This window comes from Fusarium sambucinum, chromosome III, assembly GCF_050947815.1.
Source record: "Fusarium sambucinum isolate potato_lamoka chromosome III, whole genome shotgun sequence".
In the NCBI taxonomy this organism is placed as follows: domain Eukaryota; kingdom Fungi; phylum Ascomycota; class Sordariomycetes; order Hypocreales; family Nectriaceae; genus Fusarium; species Fusarium sambucinum.
The window spans coordinates 6,397,604-6,419,789 of record NC_139292.1 but is presented as its reverse complement, the minus strand read 5'-3'; the positions used below and the strand labels follow the sequence as shown (position 1 = coordinate 6,419,789).

General features: G+C 48.4%; 7 protein-coding genes across 7 annotated transcripts; 3 read left to right on the top strand and 4 right to left on the bottom strand.

Moving 5' to 3' along the window:
• Positions 1 to 1,808: 1,808 nt before the first annotated feature.
• FSST1_012283 (diacylglycerol kinase) lies at positions 1,809 to 3,872 on the bottom strand (the record flags this gene model as incomplete). Its single annotated transcript, XM_083235492.1, has 3 exons — positions 1,809 to 3,465; positions 3,785 to 3,819; positions 3,849 to 3,872. The coding sequence occupies 3 exons, from the start codon at positions 3,870 to 3,872 to the stop codon at positions 1,809 to 1,811; spliced, it is 1,716 nt and encodes a 571-aa protein (XP_083081979.1).
• Positions 3,873 to 4,596: 724 nt separating this feature from the next.
• Positions 4,597 to 6,564, top strand: FSST1_012282 (ATP-dependent RNA helicase SPB4; the record flags this gene model as incomplete). Its single annotated transcript, XM_083235491.1, has 2 exons — positions 4,597 to 4,767; positions 4,822 to 6,564. The coding sequence occupies 2 exons, from the start codon at positions 4,597 to 4,599 to the stop codon at positions 6,562 to 6,564; spliced, it is 1,914 nt and encodes a 637-aa protein (XP_083081978.1).
• Positions 6,565 to 7,371: 807 nt separating this feature from the next.
• FSST1_012281 (Zn(II)2Cys6 transcription factor domain-containing protein) lies at positions 7,372 to 8,769 on the top strand (the record flags this gene model as incomplete). The annotated part of the gene is made up of 1 exon (XM_083235490.1): positions 7,372 to 8,769. One exon carries the CDS (start codon positions 7,372 to 7,374, stop codon positions 8,767 to 8,769), a length of 1,398 nt encoding a protein of 465 aa, XP_083081977.1.
• Positions 8,770 to 9,610: 841 nt separating this feature from the next.
• FSST1_012280 (exportin CRM1) lies at positions 9,611 to 13,348 on the bottom strand (the record flags this gene model as incomplete). Its single annotated transcript, XM_083235489.1, has 8 exons — positions 9,611 to 9,848; positions 9,906 to 11,175; positions 11,232 to 12,000; positions 12,054 to 12,775; positions 12,834 to 12,905; positions 13,026 to 13,098; positions 13,159 to 13,188; positions 13,283 to 13,348. The coding sequence occupies 8 exons, from the start codon at positions 13,346 to 13,348 to the stop codon at positions 9,611 to 9,613; spliced, it is 3,240 nt and encodes a 1,079-aa protein (XP_083081976.1).
• Positions 13,349 to 14,890: 1,542 nt separating this feature from the next.
• FSST1_012279 (alanine--glyoxylate transaminase) lies at positions 14,891 to 16,415 on the bottom strand (the record flags this gene model as incomplete). Its single annotated transcript, XM_083235488.1, has 4 exons — positions 14,891 to 14,971; positions 15,026 to 15,384; positions 15,435 to 16,063; positions 16,117 to 16,415. The coding sequence occupies 4 exons, from the start codon at positions 16,413 to 16,415 to the stop codon at positions 14,891 to 14,893; spliced, it is 1,368 nt and encodes a 455-aa protein (XP_083081975.1).
• Positions 16,416 to 17,097: 682 nt separating this feature from the next.
• Positions 17,098 to 18,137, bottom strand: FSST1_012278 (Alpha/Beta hydrolase protein; the record flags this gene model as incomplete). Its single annotated transcript, XM_083235487.1, has 2 exons — positions 17,098 to 17,578; positions 17,635 to 18,137. 2 exons carry the CDS (start codon positions 18,135 to 18,137, stop codon positions 17,098 to 17,100), a joined length of 984 nt encoding a protein of 327 aa, XP_083081974.1.
• A 972-nt stretch (positions 18,138 to 19,109) lies between these two features.
• FSST1_012277 (uncharacterized protein) lies at positions 19,110 to 21,605 on the top strand (the record flags this gene model as incomplete). Its single annotated transcript, XM_083235485.1, has 8 exons — positions 19,110 to 19,168; positions 19,224 to 19,346; positions 19,397 to 19,488; positions 19,541 to 20,289; positions 20,340 to 20,613; positions 20,664 to 20,839; positions 20,891 to 21,074; positions 21,124 to 21,605. 8 exons carry the CDS (start codon positions 19,110 to 19,112, stop codon positions 21,603 to 21,605), a joined length of 2,139 nt encoding a protein of 712 aa, XP_083081973.1.
• Positions 21,606 to 22,186: the final 581 nt, after the last annotated feature.

Here is a 22,186-nt window from a genome sequence, read left to right as displayed (position 1 = left end):
TGGAAAGAATCGAAGCACGGGTGGCTCGTTCCTCCACAAGAAGCCGAGTGCTTTTGTCCTGCAGTGCATCGCATTGCATTTGCATTGCATGGCAGGGCGGGTGTTGTTCCTATGTACTTTAACAACGCATCCACAATCTCCGCTTGAGGAAGCCATTGGTAGTTGATCATGTCACTTACTCTTTTTTGTTCTTGGTCTGGAAATACTCGACAGAAAGTAAACAAGTTACAGAGAGCTTTATTGCAACATAGCTGTCCAAGCGTATCTGTACATGTCCTGAGATATTATAAATCTACACGCCTCCCCTGCTTTGATACCCTCCATCACGCACGGACAACTCAGCGCCGTTGTGTGCGGCAAGGCGTGGCCCAGGCACACGGAGGGGAAGATGCAACACTGTACAGGGGGGTTTGATGATGGGGCACCATCTTATAGGATGATAGTTTAAAGAGAGAAGCAAACTAGATGGATTTTTCTTCTCATTAAAAAGATGGTGTGAACGGATGTGAGGCTTTGCCGCCGGAGGAATTAATATCCAATCTACCTACTCTTAACTACTGTCAACGACAAGCATTTCTATCTACACATGCCCAGCTACATAGGTAGTATTCACTTAATGCATAAGGGGTTTGGTTAAAGAAATCACTCAAAATCATCTTGCATCTCGTCTGATAATTCGTGACGTAGGCAACCATCTTGTAAGCAGAGCTCGCCCCCTGCCATCATTGAGAGAGACTTCTCATGCTCCCATGCTCCCGTTCTCCCTCCCCCCCGTCATGATCAATGTCGTGTAAGTCAACTCTCAACGACCGGACTTAACCGAGAGACAAAATACCATGCCCAGGGTAATTCTCCCGAAATGCCAAAAAAGAAACCTTTTTAAACATTCCTGTGCAACTCAACCCAATCTCGGATGATTGGCATCCCGAACTCTTTTGTCCATCCTGTTGAGCCTTGGACGCATGCGGTGAAACGTACTCCCAGCCTAGGCGGTTGTAACTATCACCGGAATCCTTTGCTTGGATACCTCGTGGTACCAACGTATCAGTCAGACCGTTGAGCAGGGAGAGACTGAGAAGAAATACGAAATGTCGTACGGCGTTCGTACAACAGACGTCAAATGTGGCAGAACCTGACCGTTCATCACAGGATTGTCATGATGCCTGACCTTTGCAGAAAAAAAAAAAAATGAGATGCGTTTCGTCTTCATTATTTAAACAAGATACCTATGTAGTTCCGTTCGATCTACCTGTACCTAGGATATCACACCAGACCATGCCCGTTCCGTTCCCGCTCCAGTTTCTATTCCAAAGGTTTCCCACCGTTGCTCCAAGGAATATATGTAGTATATATATATTCTCCCGATGTAACACCGCATGCAAGCCCCAAAACCAAGGTTTGCGACCACGTACCCAAAGCGGATAACAATGATGAATGTTCTTGTGTACGGGGGATTAGCTTCCCCTTTCTCTTCCGCGCATCATCCTCATCTCGCAAGCTTAGCTCAGAAAGTACAAAGAAAAACAAAGTTCCGAAAGACCGATGTAAACTCCATCTCCAGCAGACCCATGCTAGAATGATCATCGTTTCCACAGGGAAGAAGGAGCAAGAAAAAAACGGATGGGGAAACGAGGGGAGAGAGTAGAGTATATGCGTATGCCCCTGATGCATGCACAATGTCAGACTAATGCGCTCCATGTATGCGTTTGTCAATGTCTCATATGCGCCGTCATCTGATAAGAGAGAGAGAACGACTTGTGTATGCCCATAAGATGCTGTCGTGCCCTCTATTGGCAAGACTTGATAGTCTATGAGAAAACTTTGAGGAATCCCCAGATACCAATACCACTAAGGACGGGGATCGTGAGGTTGTCATCCCAGCCGAAGATGTCTACGACTTCGCTGGCAGAAGCCACGAAGCCAGACCAAATGCTCATAACGCCAAGGGCGACTGCGCCAGAGATGGTGGTTTGCTCCTGCGAAACGCCGACAGCCTCGCAGATGGTCTTGGGCAACGAGAGAATGCCCTTGAACATGAAGTTCTCGTCGCCAGGGAAAGGGCCGATGGTGGGCACGAGCCAGCCGTAAAAGAAGTACGATGTAGCGACGCCAACGAGGAACGCAGCGGTAGAGCCAGCGAGAGACTTGCCCTTGCGAAGGCGAGGAGTGTATCGGCCCCAAAGTCGACCAAAGGTGCTAGCAGCAGTATCGCACCAACTGAGAAGGAGAACACTCATTATACCAATATCCTTGGGGAATCCGTAGAGAACGATCCAGGCACCCAAAAGGTAGAAGATGACACCGTTCCAGCCGGAGTACTCGCTCTCACGCATCAGAGCACCCAAAGCCTTGACGTAAAAGCGGTTGAAAGAAGCGTATCGGTGTCTGAGCCAGTCGACCGTTGTGATAGGAATGAGCGCTGACATGAGCCATGGAGTCACTGAGATTGTCTGGGTGCCAGTCACGTAAAGCCAAATGACGAAGAATCCAATCGATACGTGCAGCACCTTGCGGGGTACCTCGTGCTTGTGCACAAATGTTCTCCAGTGTCGGTGGATGGGAATCAAACCGAGTGGACTGGGACTGCGACTGAAGTCGCGCCAGGACCATCCTATTGGCGTTGTGGGTTGAGGAGGCGCAAGATGACCGTTTGATGTGGAAGCCTTCCCATTGCCGTTGCCGTTCAGGGCGCCGTTTGAATCCTGCTCTTCTGGAATGGCATCCTTGGATATCTTGCCCGCCTTTGCAGCAGTGCTTGTCCGCTTTGTCAAGCGCGTCACGGCGTTTGTATCGATCGGCGAGCGGCTGCGGGTTCGGGCCCGTCGAAACTCGGGAGGCTCGGGCAGATCCTCATCGGGGTCTTCTTCAAGCAGCTGGGGAGTAGGTGTCCGTCTCCGGGCTGCGGAACGTGTGACAGGGCCCATGTAGTCGGAGGCGTCGCGCTCGGAGGGGGTGGGACTTGGCGAGATGACACGGGGCGTCTCCGGGATTTTAGATCGGGACGACATGGTGAGTGAGAAGGGCGGGAGCGCGGAGCAGTAGATGGCACCGACAACTATACGTCGGAGACTGTTGAAGCCAGGAGGCCAGAAAGTATTGGGTATTGTAGAGTGGAGATATTTATCACGGCGCGATGAGCGCTCCGTCGTAATGGGTTCTGATGGGGAGGAAATGGTGAAGGTGTTTGGGGTGTCGTAGTGGGAGGATCCGTGAGCGGGACGATTATGTTGTCGCTTTCCAGGGTCCAGAATGTGATCGTCCGTGTCGTCGTGGCTATGTCGACGCTGGTTGTGGCGTAGTGACTGGCCGTTATGCTCAGTACCAAGATTGTCTTGTTGTTGTTGTTGTTGTTGTTGTTGCTGCTGCGAAGGATGATGCTGATGATGTAGTTGGTCTTGGTAGCCGTAACCCTGACTCGGGCTCAGGCTCTGACTCGAATTCCTATTCCGCTTCGGGGGACTCGGACTACGTTTTGGCCGAGATTTTGATTTGGGAGATTGAATATTTATTGAATCCAGATTGATTAACAAGGGTGCAACGGAGGTTGGATCCCCCGCCGCATGATGGGTTCGGAGGTATAAGACGTCGATGACCGGGGCACGCACACATGTACAGTACCGTCAAAATAGTACAGTAGAGTACTAACGTGGTGGGCGTGCGTGTGAGAATGACGGCTGATTCCAGGTGACGGGGGCGCTGAGACAAGCAGGAAATGAGAGTCGGAGAGGGTAAAGATAAGTCGCGTGACACTGGAAATGGGTTAAAAGAGGATACTGGAACTAACGCAGAAGGGCGAGGTTTCTGTTGGATAGTATTCGTCTGTATCGATCAAGTTTGGCTTTGGCTACAACGGTTGGAGATTTTTCCTTCATTCTGGGTCTCGAGAGATACGTATCTGTGGCGTCCAATTCCGTATCCCGTTCATAGGTACATACTAGGTAGGTAGTAGTGGGACACCGCCTTTTACAAGGTATAGTAGCACATGTATACAGATAGATTTAAGCATGTGATGGTCTACGAGAGGGTCCCCTTTTTGAAAGATCACCTCGGTTTTGAAGTTATACTCATGTAAAGATTTGGTAAAGTATTGATTTACAAGTCTCGCCAGCTTCCATGTGAAAAAAGCAAGCATATGAAATTAAAAACAAGATTAACTGTTTCCACCACGCATTCAAGTTGTATCCCGTCCCGGCTCTTCCGTCATCTTGTCTGGCTTGACTTTTATCCAATACTAATTCAGATGTCAAGCCAAGTCACGCCACCTGTCTCCTGCCAAATCTTCACCCTAGATTAAATCATTCATTTTCAGGTACCGTGTCAAATCCCACGTCATCTGAGCTGTAACGCTTCTCTAAATAAGCACGTGCTGTGACAGGGAGATGGCAAAAACGCCACAGCTTGACCCCGCCTGCGCCACAGACATACTCGCATTGAGATCACGTGGCGATAAGATAAGATAAAGATTTCAAGAAATGTTTCGCGCAAAAGATGAATGTTAAAGATGGTCCCTCGATGCGCCTTGGATTTGTGATATACAATCCAACTGATAATCTTCTACAGTAACCATATATTGGTCTTGTTGAATCTCGGCTAATTATGGCTACCGAAAAACCCAAGAAGAGAAGCCTCAGAGCTTGGGATAATCTCAATCCTCCTCTTTCAGAATGGATTCGAGATGCTGTCGCAACTATGGGCTTCGACCAGATGACGCCCGTCCAAGCTGCAACAATGCCACATTTCATGGGAAACAAGGATGTTGTAGTCGAGGTATGACCAATGCGGTCTTTTCAGGGTGTAATTGACATTCTGACATCTTTATAGGCTGTCACTGGTAGTGGAAAAACCCTTGCCTTCCTCATTCCTCTCGTTCAAAAACTTCTCCGACTTAGCGAACCTACGAAAAAGCATCACGTCGCCGCTATAATTGTATCTCCTACACGAGAATTAGCTGCCCAGATACATACTGTTCTTCTCAACCTCTTGAAGTTCCACGAGGCCTCTGCCGAAATCCTTCCCCATCTCAAAGACGACGAGGAAAAGCGACCTTCAACTACTGTACCTGCGATTGTGCCCCAATTGTTGGTTGGTGGTACAACGACTACCGCACAAGATCTTAGGTTTTTCATTCGGCACAGTCCCAACGTTCTTATTTCCTCGCCTGGTCGACTTGTCGAGCTCCTATCTTCGCCTCACGTCCATTGTCCCCAATCCTCTTTTGAGGTGCTCGTCCTCGATGAAGCCGACCGTCTCCTTGATCTTGGCTTCAAGCCTGACCTGCAAAAGATTCTGTCGCATTTGCCGAAACAGCGAAGAACTGGTCTCTTCAGCGCTAGTGTAAGCGAAGCTGTTGGGGAGATTATTCGAGTTGGTCTGCGAAACCCTGTCAAGATCGAGGTCAAGGTTAAGATGAAGGGCGGTGGTATTCTCGAGGACAGAAAAACGCCAGCCAGTCTCCAGATGACATATATGGTTAAACCTGCCAGCCAGAAACTTCCTGCTCTTGCTGAGCTTTTGCGACAATTACCTGTACGACCCCAGCGGAGTATCGTGTTCCTATCCACTTGCGCCGCCGTCGACTACTTCCAGCATGTTCTGCCTCTGATACTACCTGAGGGTTTTGCGCTGGTACCCTTGCACGGAAAGCATGCATCTAAAGTACGAGAGAAGAACTTCAACAAATTCCTCAACTCTGTTTCTCCTACGATATTACTTACTACCGATCTGGCTGCTCGTGGTCTGGATATTCCTCAGGTTGACCTGGTCGTTCAAATCGATGCTCCTTCAGATCCCAAGGTCTTTATTCATCGCAGTGGACGAGCTGGTCGCGCCGGCCGAAAAGGATTGGCGGTGGTGATGTTGCACCCTGGAAGGGAAGAAGACTACGTTCAGTTTCTGGAAATCCGCAAAACACCAATCGCACCATTGGAAAAACCTGCCATCACCACATCAGAAGATGATGCCGTCGAAGCTGCCAAGAAGATGAGAGACCTCGTATTAACCGACAGAGGTCTGTTCGACAAGGCTCAAAAAGCATTCGTGAGCTGGGCTCGAAGTTATGGCGCTCACCAGGCTACATCTATCTTCCGTGCGGCTGATCTCGACTGGGCTGATCTCGGCAATGCGTGGGGATTGCTACGTATGCCTCGAATGCCTGAACTTAAGGGCTGGACAGGCGACAAGATGTGTGGTCTTGAGATCGACTGGGACAACTACGCTTACAAGGAGAAGATTCGCGAACAACAGCGAAAGGCTACCCTCGAGGAGGAGAAGTCTGGCGCAAAGAAACAAGATAAGAGCGAGGAGATTAAACGTAAGCGCAAGAACAACGAGGCTTGGAGCGCTAAGCATGAGAAGGAAGACGAGCGAGTGGAGCGAAGGGAGAAGCGACGCAAGCGTCGTGAGGCTGAAGCAACATCTAAGATGACTGATGACGAAAAAGTCAAGCAGACAGAGCTGAACGATCTGATCGCTGAGGTTCGGAGACAAACTCGTGAAAAGGCTGCTGCTGAGGCTGCGGCAGCCAAGGAAGGCAAAGACGATGAGTTTAAAGGGTTCGACGATTAGACAGAATATACCCCGAATTTTGGAACAATAATGTCATTTGGTTACCTGAAGGCGGAATGCATTGGAAGTGTCTTTGTGATTGTGGGCAACATAAGCATGCTAGATATTACACCGTGTTAGCACAGCTATACGCGTATAGGATGAATTGTTGAATACGAAAATTCGAGCTGAATCCGACAAACGCGTATTCGCTTTTCCTGTGTAAGTGATGGCTGTGCTACCTGCAGATATATTTAACAGCAGATAAGAGCCTGATCAAGTGAATGACTACACAAACAATGGGTGATCAATCCCTTCATGATGCTTCCTAATGTGTTCACACGAAGTTGATGGCCAATGTGTAAGTTCTAGATAAAGCAACGACTTCGAGAGCTTGGGTCTTTCTGACAATGCTCCGAAGAGTATGAAATGGCAGGAAATAACAGGGATGTTTTGGTTGTTTTGTGTTTATATCCTAAAGAGGCTCTGCTACTACCAGTAACTGAACTTTAGTCAATGCTGGCTCACAGGCATACGTGGTACTATTGCGCCTCACTCAAAATGGGTATCTGCTAACTAGATCCCTGATCGCTAGCACCATCGTTTTCAAGCGAAAAAAAATAGAAAACCTAAACCTGGACAAAACAATCAGAACGCTTCATTTATACTGATCAGCGAATCTATACAAATTTTCCGAGAGAGTCGTTGACCAATCACAACACACAATTCAAGGTTGAACTACTAGTCATGATACTACCGATCTGATCTGATCTAAACAACCAATTCTCACTCTAGACCACATCTCATACTCAAACTGTTTTCTTTCCGATGCATCCGAATCCCCATTCTAATCCCGCCACCGAGGACAAGACCTCGGTGGCCAAGCTCCGAAGACGCCATCGCAAGTCCCGCAATGGTTGTTTGGAGTGTAAGAGGCGGCACATCAAATGCGATGAAAAGCGCCCTGTTTGCGGTAATTGTACCGTTAGTGAGAGGAGTTGTTCATTCCCTCCTTCGGCCGCACCGGGATCTACTTCCGCGCAGCCTGAACCGTCTGTATCTGCTGCCACTCCATCCTTCAACGAGGCTTTGACCAGTACGAGTAATAGCGGTAGTCGGCTGCAGAGTCCTGTTGATAGTGTCTCGAGTACAGGGGCTTTACATCCTCCCTCGTTAATACCGCTCCCATCGTATATCGGATATGGCCTAAACGCCACTGAACGGGCCCCTTCGACGATATTGCCTTCTTTCACAGAATCTTTTGCCCCGGATTTTGCTGAGTCACCTATATCAACACCGCAACCAGATAGTACCCAAGGTTCTTCTGCTTTTCCTCGGCTCGTCTTCACCAACGAGCATCTTATCCTTCTACATCACTTCCGCAAGGCGGCACTTCTCGGCACTGATACTATAGACACTATTCTCGATATTGCTCTTGAATGGTCCTCACAAGCTCCTTATGCATTGGACCAGGTACTCGCCCTATCAGCAGACCATCTGGCTGTGCTTCACCCCGAAAGTGCAGCTTCATATCGTCGGATGGCCACGGAGCTTCAAACACGTGCCCTCACATATTTCAACAAGGATGCTCAAGAGCTAGCTAGCCATGACACATACTACATCCCCCGGTTCCTCTTCTCCTCTCTACTAAGCTTGCATATGCTATACGACACACTCACTCAATATCGCTCCTCCTTCCACATCTTTATAGAGAGGTTCTGCGAGTCGGTTTACCTACATCGTGGCGTTCGGTCCACAACCTCGGACCGTTACAACGACCTCCTTGGAACCCCCTTGGCAAAGTTCTTTCTTGAAGTCAGAGACGCAGCAGACGGTTACAAGGGAGATGAGTGCACTCCATTGATAGACCTCATCCAGCACTCTGATCTAAGCCCTGCGACAGTGGAAGCATGCAATAATGCCGCCAACTCATTGCAATGGGCTTACAACGTATATCGTAACCTACCGCCAAATAGGAATGTGCAAGCAGTGTCAGCATTTCCTGTCGTCTTGCGCGAAGACTTTGTAGAAGTTATTCGCAAACATCGACCGGAGGCATTATTGGTATTGGCATACTACGGTGTCTTACTCCATCGGTGCCGTCACGTCTGGATAGTTGGAGATTCGGGTGCATTTTTGATACATCTCATTGCTGGCCATCTTGGAAGTTACTGGCAAGAAGCTTTGCGGTGGCCGCTACAGGAGTTAGAGAACGATCAAGTGTGAGAGGATCCAACAAGGTTACGGTATTTATTGTATATACACGTACGCAGAAGCGTACACTTGAACTCGTATGGATCCTGCGCTTTCTACCTGGGCTGGATGACCACTACGATGGATGCAGAATTGAAACAGCACCAACACAGCTAAATGTCTGGGATCGACTTGAGAGACACATCCTATTGAGCAAAGACAGATTACTTCATAAGCTTCACAGTAGACAGTGATTTGGGATGAACAGCTCAAATCAGTGGGCGAGACATTCGTAAACACAATTAACAAAACACTCTCGCCCTTTTTCTTTCTCTTTGACAAGATAGTTATCCATAGTATAAGCTATAACAATATCTACATGTGCCATCGTCTTTTTTCCGCCTGCAGACACCGTATTCTGGATCTGTATCAGTATATCATTTCTCTTTATTCGATTCACAACAGAGCGCAGGTGACAACTTCGTCGGGCGCTGAAATCATCGGATCGTGGACTCAAACAACTATCGCCAACGAGAAACTCAAACACGGCCCATTGATCTTTTCTCTTTTTTTTTCTCTTTAATTCTCCCCCTCGAGACTTTCAAGGGGGTGCCGATTTAGACTAGGGCGTCGCGCTGGGCATGGGCAGGCGGCTGGCCACTCTTCTATGGAAAGAATATGGTATCATAACAGGAAAGAAATTCGCTTGGACGAGGTGCTTCGACGTGCGTAGGGTGGATGAATCAGCTGAAGGGCCGCGACTCTAGCAAAGTCTTCAAAGTCCATAAAACTCCCATCCATCGCCAGCTGCATCCGTCGACCCCGCTTCATCAGCAATTTGGGGCGCAAACTCAGTCCGTAGTTCTTCGTTGAGTCATAGCTCCTCGTCGTCCAGCTCTGAGGGCTTGAGGAGACCTCCAACCTTCTGTCGTCGTTCCATATCGGCATTCTTAGCCTCCTGCTCTTGTTGCTCCTTCTCGACAACGAACAGCTCGGCATTGTCGCCGGCGAACTCCTTGAGGGAGACGAGGAAGTCACGAAGGTTGAGACGAAACTTATCGTACTGCGTGTTGAGCGTGAACAGGCCCTCGACAAAGCTTTGAATCTGGTTTCTGTTCAAGTGTTAGCATTGCAATATGTCATGATGGAAATAGAAAGATGAAACGTACGCTTGCAAGTTGCGGAAGGCATTTTGCAAGAGGTTAGCAACGAAGTTGGCAACAAACTCTCGGTTATCAGTTCCGGCTTGTGCCTGATCAGGGCTGTAGATGGGTCCCTGAATCTTAGGCTGGGTGCCGTCGGCAGGGTTGATGTAGTAGAATAGCTTCATCAGCAACATGGATTGTGTCTTAAAACCGGCCTTGTGGTCGTTGTCGGTCACGACGAAGAACACATCCTGAAGGATGGTGATGAAGAATCGCTGGAAGAAAGCGTTGGCGGTCTGAACGTCGGTCTTCTCGGCAATGTTGTTAATGAGCTCCAGAGCCATGTTGAGACCGGCAGCCTCGACATCTCGGTTGTCGTGCTTGAAAGCCCACGAGCAAGAGTCGATGACAAACTTGAACTGGTTGTTATCGAGCTTAAGAAGCGCCGGGAAGCAGTGCAAGTTGATGGCGCGGAGGAGGTTGAAGAACTCCACTCGGTGCTCAGGGAACTCTGAAAAGTCCTTGTTAATCATTTCCAGGGTACACTCAAAGACGTTCTGCATGATGGTAGGAACCTGGTCTTCCATCAAAGCGGAGAGCTTAGTGATGATGGTGGAGCAAGCCTTGAGCACCTCGGCATCTCGAGCACCAGCAACATTGCGGTTGTAGTCGACTAGAACAGAGTCCAGCAGAGGGGGGACCATCTGGGCACGGACAGCCTGGAGGTCTTCCGCCTTGTCAACATACACCTCAATGAGCTTGAGAATCTCCTTCTTGATAGTTCGGAGACCTCGGACCTTGGGCATCTTGGTAGCCAGTTCACCATCGCGAGCCACAGCCTCGGAAATCAGTGTACTTGTAGCATTGTACATCTGGAGCATGTCGTGGTAGATACGGCCGATTTGGGGATAGAAGTAGGATCCCACAGATGAACAAGCCGAAACGTTGGTCTTCATGATGTTTCCGATAACCTTGATAGTCTCTGCATCCTGAAGGATAGAGGGGTTAACTGTTGCTTGCTTGATAATTTCGTCCCAAGCGGCATTAGGAATGGCCATGAGGTCGGACAAAAGTCGCTCCTGCTGATGCTTGTTACCCTGAGCAGCAACCATGTAACCACAAGCCTCGTAGAATGTGTGGACTTGCTGAGGGGTCAAATCGCAGGTAATCTTGCCCATGTTACGGACAATCTCCTCAATGAAGGGCTCCTGCTCGCTAGGCTGGAGAGCAACAAAGTGTCGTCGACACTGCCGGGCAATCTTGATAAAAGTATCACAAGCCATGTCTTGTACACCTGTAGTATTTTATTAGCGTGCTTCAAATGACGCTGACCCAAGGTCAACAACGTACCTTCATGCGATTCGTGCATGAACTCGAACAGCTTATTGACAACTGTCTTGAGGAACTTCCAGTGCGCCTTGAGGAAACGAGGATACTGGCCGACAATATACATGATGTTACTGGCGACAACAGCCTTGTTGTCCTTGCCACGTTTCATCTCAGTGAGGCCTAGCAAGTCCTTGATAACCGTGACCAAGAATCTCTTCTCGGTCTCCTCGTTCATGGCCAGAGAAATGGATCCGATAGCCCAGCAAAGAACGTTGCAGTTGTGCCAAGACCACTCGCTGCCATCAACCTGTCTAGCAAGCTTTTCGGTCATAATGTTCTCTGTGTCGACGACGTCCAAATGCGTCAGGTACACCAGACACTCTCGGATCGTCTTGTAAAGCTGCACGGTGTCGCTCTCCTTGACGAATTCTCGGACAATTTCACCCTCGTCGTTCTCGACAATCAAGACTTCCTCGGGTCGGACCATCTTCTCAATCATAACAACTCGTAGGTTTGAGAGAACCTCGTTATATTTATGCTTTCGGAGAGGGTAGTTGTTGAGCATGGTAGGATTGGGGGCACCGCCACCAGACATGCCTGCGCCGACAGCCATGAGGGGGTTTAGATCCGTAATAGGGAGCGCTTGCATCTCCTCGTAAAGCTCCTGGACAAGCTTGAGCCAGTAGTCGAGGGTAATCTTGAAGATTTCTCGATCATCGATCTGCGATATCCTAATAAGATAGTAGTGACCGTGAATAAGGAAATCTCTGTTAGGGAGTTTCTCGACAAGCTATTTCATACATGTTAGAATCACAAAAGCAGCAAAAATAGCGTGTAACCTACGTTCAAGTGCATTCCGAAGAAGTTGCAGAGGAAGAGTGCCAGATTTTGAATAAACTCCTGGTCCCTTGAGTTACTGCTGGGATATGTGCTCTTCAGATCGAGAGAGACCGGAATGATGTTAGCAATGGTGGTCAAAGTCTCTGTGAACATCTTGACCAGCTCCTCATCATAGGAGTTGGGTTGCCCGGGGCCTCCAGTCTGAAGACCTCCAATCTCAGTAAGGCACTGCATGGTGACGTTGCGGAACTCGGGGGTCGAGAGGAATCGGGTTCGCAGTGTGTCGATAAGTGGTGTCTCGAAGATGTATCCTAGGGGGATCCAGTTGCAGAATCGCAGGAGGGTCTCGAGAGTCGCCTTGACCAAGCTGGGCTGCGTGGCCGTGTTGAGGACCTCTTGGCAGAGGTTGAAAATTTGTGAGAACTCGGCGCACATAGTCTGCTTCAGGCTGCGTGTCTTTGTCGATGTCATTTGCTCAGCTGAGTAGTCGAAAACTTCCTCCGAAAGGAGGCGAAGAATGATCATGTTGTTCTCGCAGATGGCCAAGTTGGAATGGCACGACTGAATGATTTCGTTGATAAAGGTAGGCCAGTTGTGAGGCCACTCCTGCTTGAGGACGGAAACGAGAACGAGGTTGAGCTTGTTGAGTAAGGTCTTTTGCTGGCGCAAAGACTCTTCGGTGCTTGAGCACTGGATGATGAACTGGACAATGAAGTTTCGGATTCCTACATGAAGAAACTGGTGAGACAGGGTAATTGTGTTGTCATCATAAGCAAGACGAACCTTGGCACTGTTCCCGAGGGAGTACCTTCCACCTCGTCATGATCACATTATCCAGGACCTGCAGACCCAAGTCTGTCAAAAATTTGTTAGTCAAGTGGATTCAGAATTCATGTATTCGCAAAGATCGAAGGGAACAAAGCTAGCTTGAGTGCAGCACAGCGTGGAAAGTGGCGCAAAGCCGAGGCAACGCACATTTGGTTTGCGGGTACTGCGCATCCGAGAGGATCTTGTCGACCATAAGCCAAGCATCGGGGTCTTCTTTGAACTGCGGTTGGGTTAGTGAAAAAAGTTCTGTACGAGCCAGGAGTTCAAGAAATGCACGAACCTGGTTGAGAGCAGCTTGGGCGGCTTTTTGCTATACGATTGACGAGGTTAGATTAGCTCTTGTTTCCCATATAGACGCGCGGGGTCCGCGGTTGGTGAAAACCGAGAGTCAAAAGATAGCCTACCTGCTCACCGCGCCCCTCGTAGAAGGAGCGGACGAGGACGTCCAGCTCTTCAATGGAGGCGGCCATTTTGTGTTTGTATGTCGGGTGTTCACGAGGGGTTCGTTACGTGGGAGAGATGGAGATGTTGGTGGTTGGAGAAGGTAGTTTGTGGTGGGCGAACGAAGACGAGGCGAGGCGGGGGGATAGAGAGAGAATATACAAGCAAATGCTAACCCCAGGCAGATAAAGCAGTAGCGTAGCGTAGCTCAGCTCAGCTCGGCTCTACAGTAGAAGGGATATGGTGGATGTATGGTGACCGGGAGGGAAATGCGTCGCAAAGGAAGCAGTGAAAAATGAAAAGAGGAGAAATGCAAAGTTCGGCTTTGGCGAAGCAAACTAAGGTAAAGTGGACGACGTCGGTGAGGTGAGGTGAAGCGTGAAGAGATCCATGAATGGACTGGACCTATGCGGGCGGCTCAGGACGAAGTGGACCTAAACGCCAGCGCTGTGAATACAGTACAACGGACCCGACACCTTTAGTGGAGTTCCATACCCAGAAAATGCCCCGCAGTGTACCTAGGCTGCGTCACTTGTAACCACCAGTAACCAGACCTATACCTAAGAGCTTCAATTCTCAGATCTTACCTACCTACCTATGCTCAGGTACCTTAGCCAGGTTTGTCAGCAGCGGGGCACGACACGCCACGACACAGGCAAAAGAAAGGATGAATATCATGTCAATATCACATAAAGAAACATCACAAGTATCTCTACTTATTCCGTCACAACGGTCGATGCTGTCATCGTGAATAAGCCATTCAAAAATGCAGTGCACCTGCCATCCATCAGACCCATGACGCTGGGATTTTTGTAGTGGTACTTCAATTCCCAGCCTCCTGGGCGCAACATAACCGTAACCGATCGATCTCATGATTCGCTGTGATTTCACAACGGCGCATGTTGGTCACTCTTGTCAGTTATGCACCGTTGATTAATGTTACCGGATGCAGCAGTCCGAATATTGGGATCGTGTTTGAGTTGTTCTTAATCACGACAAACTCGTCGTAATCTTTCTCAGCTGAATGTGTTCACTTAATACCAATATAGCCTACCGTATAACCATAGCTTTTTAGTATGGTTGACTCTAGCTGCATTCACAGTTGACACGATGTGATATCACATTTCCCTCTCGGCTGAAAACAGCGCCGAGGGGTTATTTTGATAGTCTGGTCTTCTTATTCATCACCTGAGGGGACAAGCTCATATTCAAAGTGACAAAACAGTCTGGAATCTTTGTTCTTATTGACCACATACAATTTAGGCATGATAACTTTCGATAGGAACAAGACCGAAAGACATAAATGTGTAAACTGATAATTCACGTAGCACTACCGAACAAGGGTCAAAGGGTATTTATCAAAGTATCATATTTTTTAAGCTCGCTTTATCAATAAAAGACAATACAAGCCAACCCTCTATAGTTGGTTCCATCGTCTATCCAAATACCAATCAATATGGCCAGACATTGCTTTCATTATATACTGTTGACTTCAGCACGGCCCAGAGCTTTCGCTAGGTCGTTAATAAGTTATGTTGACGATGTTTTCTATTTTTCTTTATGTCTCATGTTTAAGGCTTGTAGCCGGCCTCGAACAGGCTCTCCTTAAGAGCATTAATAGCCTTCTCCATGTGGTTTCGGCTAGGGTCCAGCTACAAAACAAATTAGTCACAAATTTTGCAAAAGATAGCATAAATTAAACTTACAGCGCTGACACCCATGTGACCGAATCGGATGTACTTGGAGGCAATAGCCTTGTGAATACCACCAGCAAAGATGACACCTCTGCCAGCCAGCTTGGGCAGAACATCAGGAGCACCAACGCCCTCAGGCAGGTAGATAGCAGTCATGGCGTGAGCCTGATCCTCAGGCTTGGCGGCAACGATCTTGAGACCGAGGTCGGTGACGGCCTTCTTGACCTTGTTAGAGACCTCGATGTGGCCCTGGAATCGCTCGGACAAGGGTTTGGAGAGGATCTGGCTCAGACTGGTGTGAAGGGCGTGGACGAGCTGAGGAGAGGGAGTGGCGAAGTAAGAGGGCTTCTTGGCCTCGTAGTTCTTCATGACTGCGCAATGTTAGCAAGATATACGTATTTCGATGACGTGCGTTACTAACTGGGAGTCCAGTTCTTCATGGAAGCAAAGTAGGCGGGGATAGGAGTCTTGCGGTTCTCAAGAGCGGCAGCAACAGCTCGGCCACTGAAGAAAGAGATAGAGAGACCAGCAGGAACACCAATGGCCTTTTGACTGGCAGTAACAACACCGTCCAGACCCCACTCATCAAAAGCGATCTCCTCACAGGCAACACTGCAAACTCCATCGACAATAACAAGAGTTTCAGGTGAGACTCGCTTGACAGTAGCAGCGAGGTTCTTGAGCTCACTCAGGACACCAGTTGATGTGTCGACGTGCGTAACTGTAAGGATCTTGTACTTCTTCTCGGAAAGTGCCTTCTCAATCTCGGGGAGCTGAGGACGGCCACCAACCTCACCGTCGATCTTGGTGACGTTGGCACCGTAGGCGCGCAGGCAGTCGGCGAAGCCATCGCCAAAGTAACCAGTGCTAAGAACAAGGGCGTCCTCACCAGCCTCGACAAGGTTGGCAGCGACGATATCCCATCCTAGAGTACCGGAACCGGAAATGATATAAGGCTGGGCGGAGGGGTCGGTCGATTGGAAGAGCTTGCGGGTCATGGAGAGGGTCTCGCCGAAGGTGTTGACGAAGCCAGGGCCGACGTGGCTCTCACTGGAGGATAGGTATTAGCAATTGATTTATCATGAATGATATATTTCGCATACCTGTAGTGGCCCATAGACTTGAGGACATCATCGTCGAACTCAATGGGTCCGGGAATGAGCAGAGTAGCGTGTTCAGGTTGAGAAGACATGTTGGCTGTGGTTGTCGATAGAGGTCGAGCTTGGGTGAATGACGAAAGAGCAGGGGAAGCTGCGTTATAAGAAGAGGTCTGATGCGATAGATGGCCCGAGAAGAGAGAGATCCTATCGGCCGACGTAGCGGCCGAATACGTAGTGAAGGCCGCCGATGAGGGGCCTTCGGCGGACAGCTCCGGAACGCGGGGCACTTTCTTTCCCTCCATTATGAACGCCGAACCAAGCAAGAGCGACCGACTGCGACTGGCTCCTACCCCCACTGGCAACGACAACCGCTGGAACCGCTGAAGGGTCGCCAGGTTGGCTGTTATGGACTGATGACTGCCTGAGGCAACCTAAAAAGAGCAGAAAGACACGGAAGAAGCCCGAGGTTTACTGCAAGACAGTAAAGATCGGTAGGGCCTCCGAATGTGGGATTCAAAGCCGGTCTTTTCGGGTCTTTGAAGTACCGATATCGAATCTTGGTAACCAACAAGTCTCGGAGGTTATTTTCCTTTTGTTTGATGATGATGAATTGAAGTGATGAATTGCCTCAGGGGAAGAGACAAAAGAGACACCGCCTGACGAACGCCCTGTCGAACTCGCTTTAGCACCGGAGTCCCCTGTCTCTTCGTCCGGGCCCTCTTTTTTCTTCTTCCAGTACAGCTAACGAGATTCACCGGCACATTTAGAGGCCGCTACCGGACCGGGAGTTGAATAATTTAGTGGAGGTTCTATCGGGACGCGAACCGATTATCTACGATGTCCTTGGTAGCGGCAGATGTTGACGGGTATTGGACCGAAGGTCTTGCAGTACAACTTTATCACCGAGTCGATTGAAGAAGAGATGAAACGAATAGTATACAGTGGAGTCGTGAGCGCCAAACATATCCACCTACACACAGGTACTCAAGCAATACCTTTGTAAAAGTCAAATAACTTCTCAGCACCATCTTCCCACTGCACATCATTCTGCAAGTGATGTCCAGCACCTTCAACAAAGAGCAATCTCACACCGTCACGCTTCCCAGTCCCGGCTTTACGGTAATAACTAGCTGTCTCTCGAGACACTGACTCTGTCATCAGCTTATCCTGAGTACCTGCCATGACGAGAACCTTTTCATTACTTGTCCCGTCGTTGCGGATGTGTTTTAGAATAGTCGATGCAGATGTGAATGAGTACATCATGCTGAAAGGCCATAAGTAGGCCTCGTAGCGATTCATATGACGCTGGAAGTCGACAACAGCCGAGAGAGGGTATTTGTCGCCAAAGAAGGCGCGTTGGGTGAGTTTTGGATGTGAGAGAGGTGAGTTGGAGTGCCAGAGATGGAAAATCATTCGAATGGTGAACCAAGGATCCATTTTCCACCAATTCATGTATACGCCCATTCTGCGAAGTGGTGTTAGTGTCTCGAATGGAGGCCAAGATATGATGGATCGACTTACGACCCGAACCCTGGAACAGCACCGAGCAACGCAAGGGCCTTGATATTAGCCAGGCCATCACTGAGAATACCCTGGCTTAACCCTCCACCGCTCGAGTGTCCAACAAGCATCACCTCATCCTTTTCACGGATCTCCACCCAGTCAATCACTGCAACTAGATCAGACGCCAAAGCACTTCGAGGTGTTGCAAAGACCATACGGAAGTATGACGGATGCCATGACTCTCCATGGCCGCGTAGCGAGACTGCATAGCATGGAACTCCACGAGCGGCTAGATGTTGCATGTATTCTGTCCACACCCATGCACAGCCCATTCCGCCATGGCAGAATACTATGGGAGGGCCATCTGTTCTGTCAGTGATCGAGGGATAGTTGGATAGGACTTCAATTTGGCCTTGAGGTGTGTCTACCCAGTGGCGTTCGAGACCATCTGGAACAGGAGACGGAGGACCTGAAGGTCGGGTAAAGTAAAGCCACTGATAGCTAAGGTTGAAACCAAACATTGGTGTTTGTATTGATCAAGGTATGTTGAGGTGTAGAGGTGTAGGTGGTTCTTTTATCAGATGAGAAAGGTAGTCCGCAACAGTATGGGCATTGCTTTCCTCTTATACGTGACAAAGCGATAACACAATAATCAGCTGGGGCCTCAGAAATTACCACAAATAGCGAAAAGTCCTCTCATTCCGGCAAATGGTCGTGTTTGTCACACATGAATATTCCATCCAGATTCAGCCAGCTTACTACAAGCCACCAAAGAGTCATAAGCTTCAGCCGCACTAGCCCAGAGTCTTGGACCATCCACAACCAGTTGCATTCACAAACTCGGAAGAATCGGGAACGAGAACACTAGTACCTATGAAGTATCTATTTCGAGCTTTACAGCATTTGCTCTTGCTGAGTGGCTTCCTAGGTGAGGCCAAGAGCCCAATATGATGGGTTTTGCGACTGGTACAGTCTGATGAATGCACCTGAATCCAAAATGGTTTGTTTCTACAGAATGGGAGAGGGGTTTGCAGATGCCTCTTTGCAACGTTGTAGCATGTGGCTTGCATTAATCAAGCTGAAAGGCCAATGTCTATCTCTGTTGAAATTGTCTGTTCTGATGTCGTATCAAGAAGGTTGTGTTATTATTGGCAATAAACGGACTTTTGATGGTGCTTCAAACTCAAGACTTTCTAACGCAATCGGGCAGGGTAGACGATCAAACATGCAAAACTCTCCGCCATCAACTAAAGTCAAGAACAATACCCACACCTTCTATCTAGTTAGAGCCCTTCTATCCTTTGTCTTCGGCTTTGGATCCCTATCTTTCCCCAATCTACCCCGCTCTTTGCGCGGACACTTGCTCGCTAGACACGTCTTGAGACTGGGCACGGATAGTTACTGGCGTGTTACTCATTCACAACAAGATACACAATTTACTATCAATCAATGGTATCCAACTTAACTACAGCGTATCTCTCGAACTGATGTCAATGTCTACGCGCTCTAGCTCTACACGTCCAAACAATGCCAGAAAGCGTGCTCCCAAGGCGTATGTTATTACTGGATGGCACTCAAGTTGAACATCACTAACGAGGGCTGATTAGTTGTGTAAGATGTCGCGATCAAAAGATCAAATGTTCGGGTTGTCAACCCTGCCAACAATGCGATAAAAGAGGGTTGCCGTGTCGTTTCGACGACGAATCTCGCAAAGTAGTTGTTTCAAGAGGGTGAGTTTGACAACAAGTACAGTTCACGATGACTAGCTCAAGTCCTTCAGGTATATCAACAATCTTCAAGAAAGGCTCGCGTTGTTGGAGAGAAAGGCAAACCAGCAAGATGTAGCTGGTCAACCGAGAAGCCCACAGCTAGGTGAGTACATGTGATCCTTTTATAATGCGTGTTCCTATACTGGGTAAATAAGGTGAATCAATATGGGTATCTGATGCAATCAACGACATTCCAGATCTTGTCAAGGTTCCAAGTTCAATATCACCGTATGCATCAGCCCATACACAAACTCATCAGTCTAATAGCCAAGGCCAGGCTCCTCTGATAAATCCTCTGGCCTTCCATACCTACGACTTTGTCCCAGGTATCAAAAGCCATCTTCTCTTCATGGGAACATCTTCAAACTGGTCTTTCAACAGAAGAGTCTTGACCATGACACATGAGCGCATCAAGGGAACAGCATTGCCTACCCACAACCTTCATTTCTCAGGGCTTGAGGGGAAACTGTTCGACTTCAAATGGGATGGCACAAGGAGGGTGGCACCAGGAGATGCACTCGACATGACCGCGCTACCAGCCAAGGATTTTGCTCTGTATCTCATCAATTCAGTCAAGTTTCACTGTGGATGGCTATATACTCTGTTCGACGAGGACAACTTTATGGAACGATTCTACCGTTTCCATGATAATCCTACAGAGTACTCGCGAGCCGAACCTCTCTGGTTTGTTCATTATCTTATTGTTGTAGCACTTGGAAAAGCGTTTGTGGTTCAATCTGCCAAATCTAGACGTCCTCCTGGCGGCGACTTATTCATACAGGCTATGAAACTTATGCCAGACTTTAGCTTCTTCGAGTGCGATATCATAGATGAGATGCAAGTCCTTTGTTGCGCTGCTATTTACCTACATTCTGTCGATCACATTCAACAAGCACACCGTCTGGTAAGATCTGTCCAAGTACACAGAGGCATAATGGCCACTGACAGAACTAGGTCTGCAATGCTCTTCGTCATGGTTTAGAACACGGAATACACACCGAGATGCATTCCAGTGCTCTAGACAAGTCTTATATAGATAAATGCCGACATATGTTCTGGACCATCTACACCCTCGAACGACAAATGGGTTCTTTAATGGGTCTCCCGTTGAGTATATCCGACGATGTCATAAGCGCGCGTTTTCCTGCCTTTCCAGGACAACCAGAAAAGCTGGAGGCTCTCAAGATACATGTCGACTTTTGTAGGGTGCTTGCCCAGATAGACCAAAGTAGGTGTATTTCACCCAGATATGAAGATGTGCTAATTATATGCGTGTAGCTGTGTATGGGCTCGAAGGAAAACTCGACAGTCGGTATCTAGAAGCCACTCAATCAGTGCTCAAGAGTATTGCTGTCGTTACTGAACGGTTGAATAAATCGTTTGAGATTCAATCGAGCGAAGGAATGGCTGGCATCTCACGAATATCAGCCCACCTTCATCTTCTACAGCACCAAGTGAGCTCTCCCTCTACACTCTTGTTCGACGGACAATTCTGACATGTTAAGTGCATTATTCTCACCACACGACCATTGCTTTATACATTTCTTCTTTCCAGGCTAGGCCATTTAGAGGTTGCTTTGATGCATTGGCTGCAATCCGAGAGCGTCATGGGTCTTGTCCAAATGTGTACCGAGTCTGCTCAGCAGATTCTCAGAATTCTTTCGAGCCTGTCTGACCAGGGGCTATTGGGTATGTTGTTCACTCACTGATAAGACTTGTTCAGACTAACGCCTGAAAGAAACGTTTTTGCGCTTCGATCATGATGCAAATTTTACAGCTACCATCGCACTACTCATGGCGGCTGCGATAGACTCATCATTATTACCAGATCATACTCCATGGACACAACGTGCCTACGCCCTCTTTGACGAGATGTGCTCTCGCGGTAACCCCGTGGCTACCATGGTTGCGTCCGAACTACAACAGCTGGAAGGATTATTACAAGAGTTTCTTGTTAACAACGAGTCAAGAACTTTGGTCGTAACACAGAGTCACGACACTCCACGAGAAGGGCTAGCTGATGATATAGATACAACCGCAGCAACTATTTCTGGATATGCCGATCCATTCAACCTTGATTCAGGTGATGATTTTGGGCTGGGGTTGAGCTATGAGCTCAGTGCAGAACAACTGCTCAATATTGCAAATTCCCTAGATATAGATAGTTTGACATGGCCATGGCCTGAAGCCCCAACGGCAGAGGATATGGAGGCGTCGTAGATGCATGGAAAGACGTATAATATTGACATTGGAAAGGCTTGAGATTGTTGACAGGCAGGATTATACGAGTGCAACTGGCTAATCCACCTAAGCATTTCTACAGAGGTGTCGGCCGAGGGAGGGCCCCATGGGAAACAAATTGGACCAAGAGGTAAAGAAACGTTCATAATATTTTGGGAGTACTTTAGCAAAACCTATAAAATGCATCCGTACCCAAAGTATCGCAGCTACCAGGCCTTGTAAAATAGATTCGGCACGATGGATATCAACATTAACAGACTATTACCAGAGGTCAAGTATTTGATCTCCATACATAAGTCCCCGAGAGTACCTGATTGTTCTGTGCTTTAAGAGCGACGTGAACACGAGGATTGGTGGAGGAAATGATGATCATTGCTAAAGAACGACCAGTTCAGAGCATTCGAACCATCAATTTTACCATGAACTAATGGTATTCTCAACAATCGCCAGGTCATGTTCCCCAGACAACTAAATTTAGGACAGCAGATTAGCAACCATAGAAGTAATTATTAGAGCAATTCTAGATTGTCCATCAACATCAACCTTGGCGAGAGGAGTCG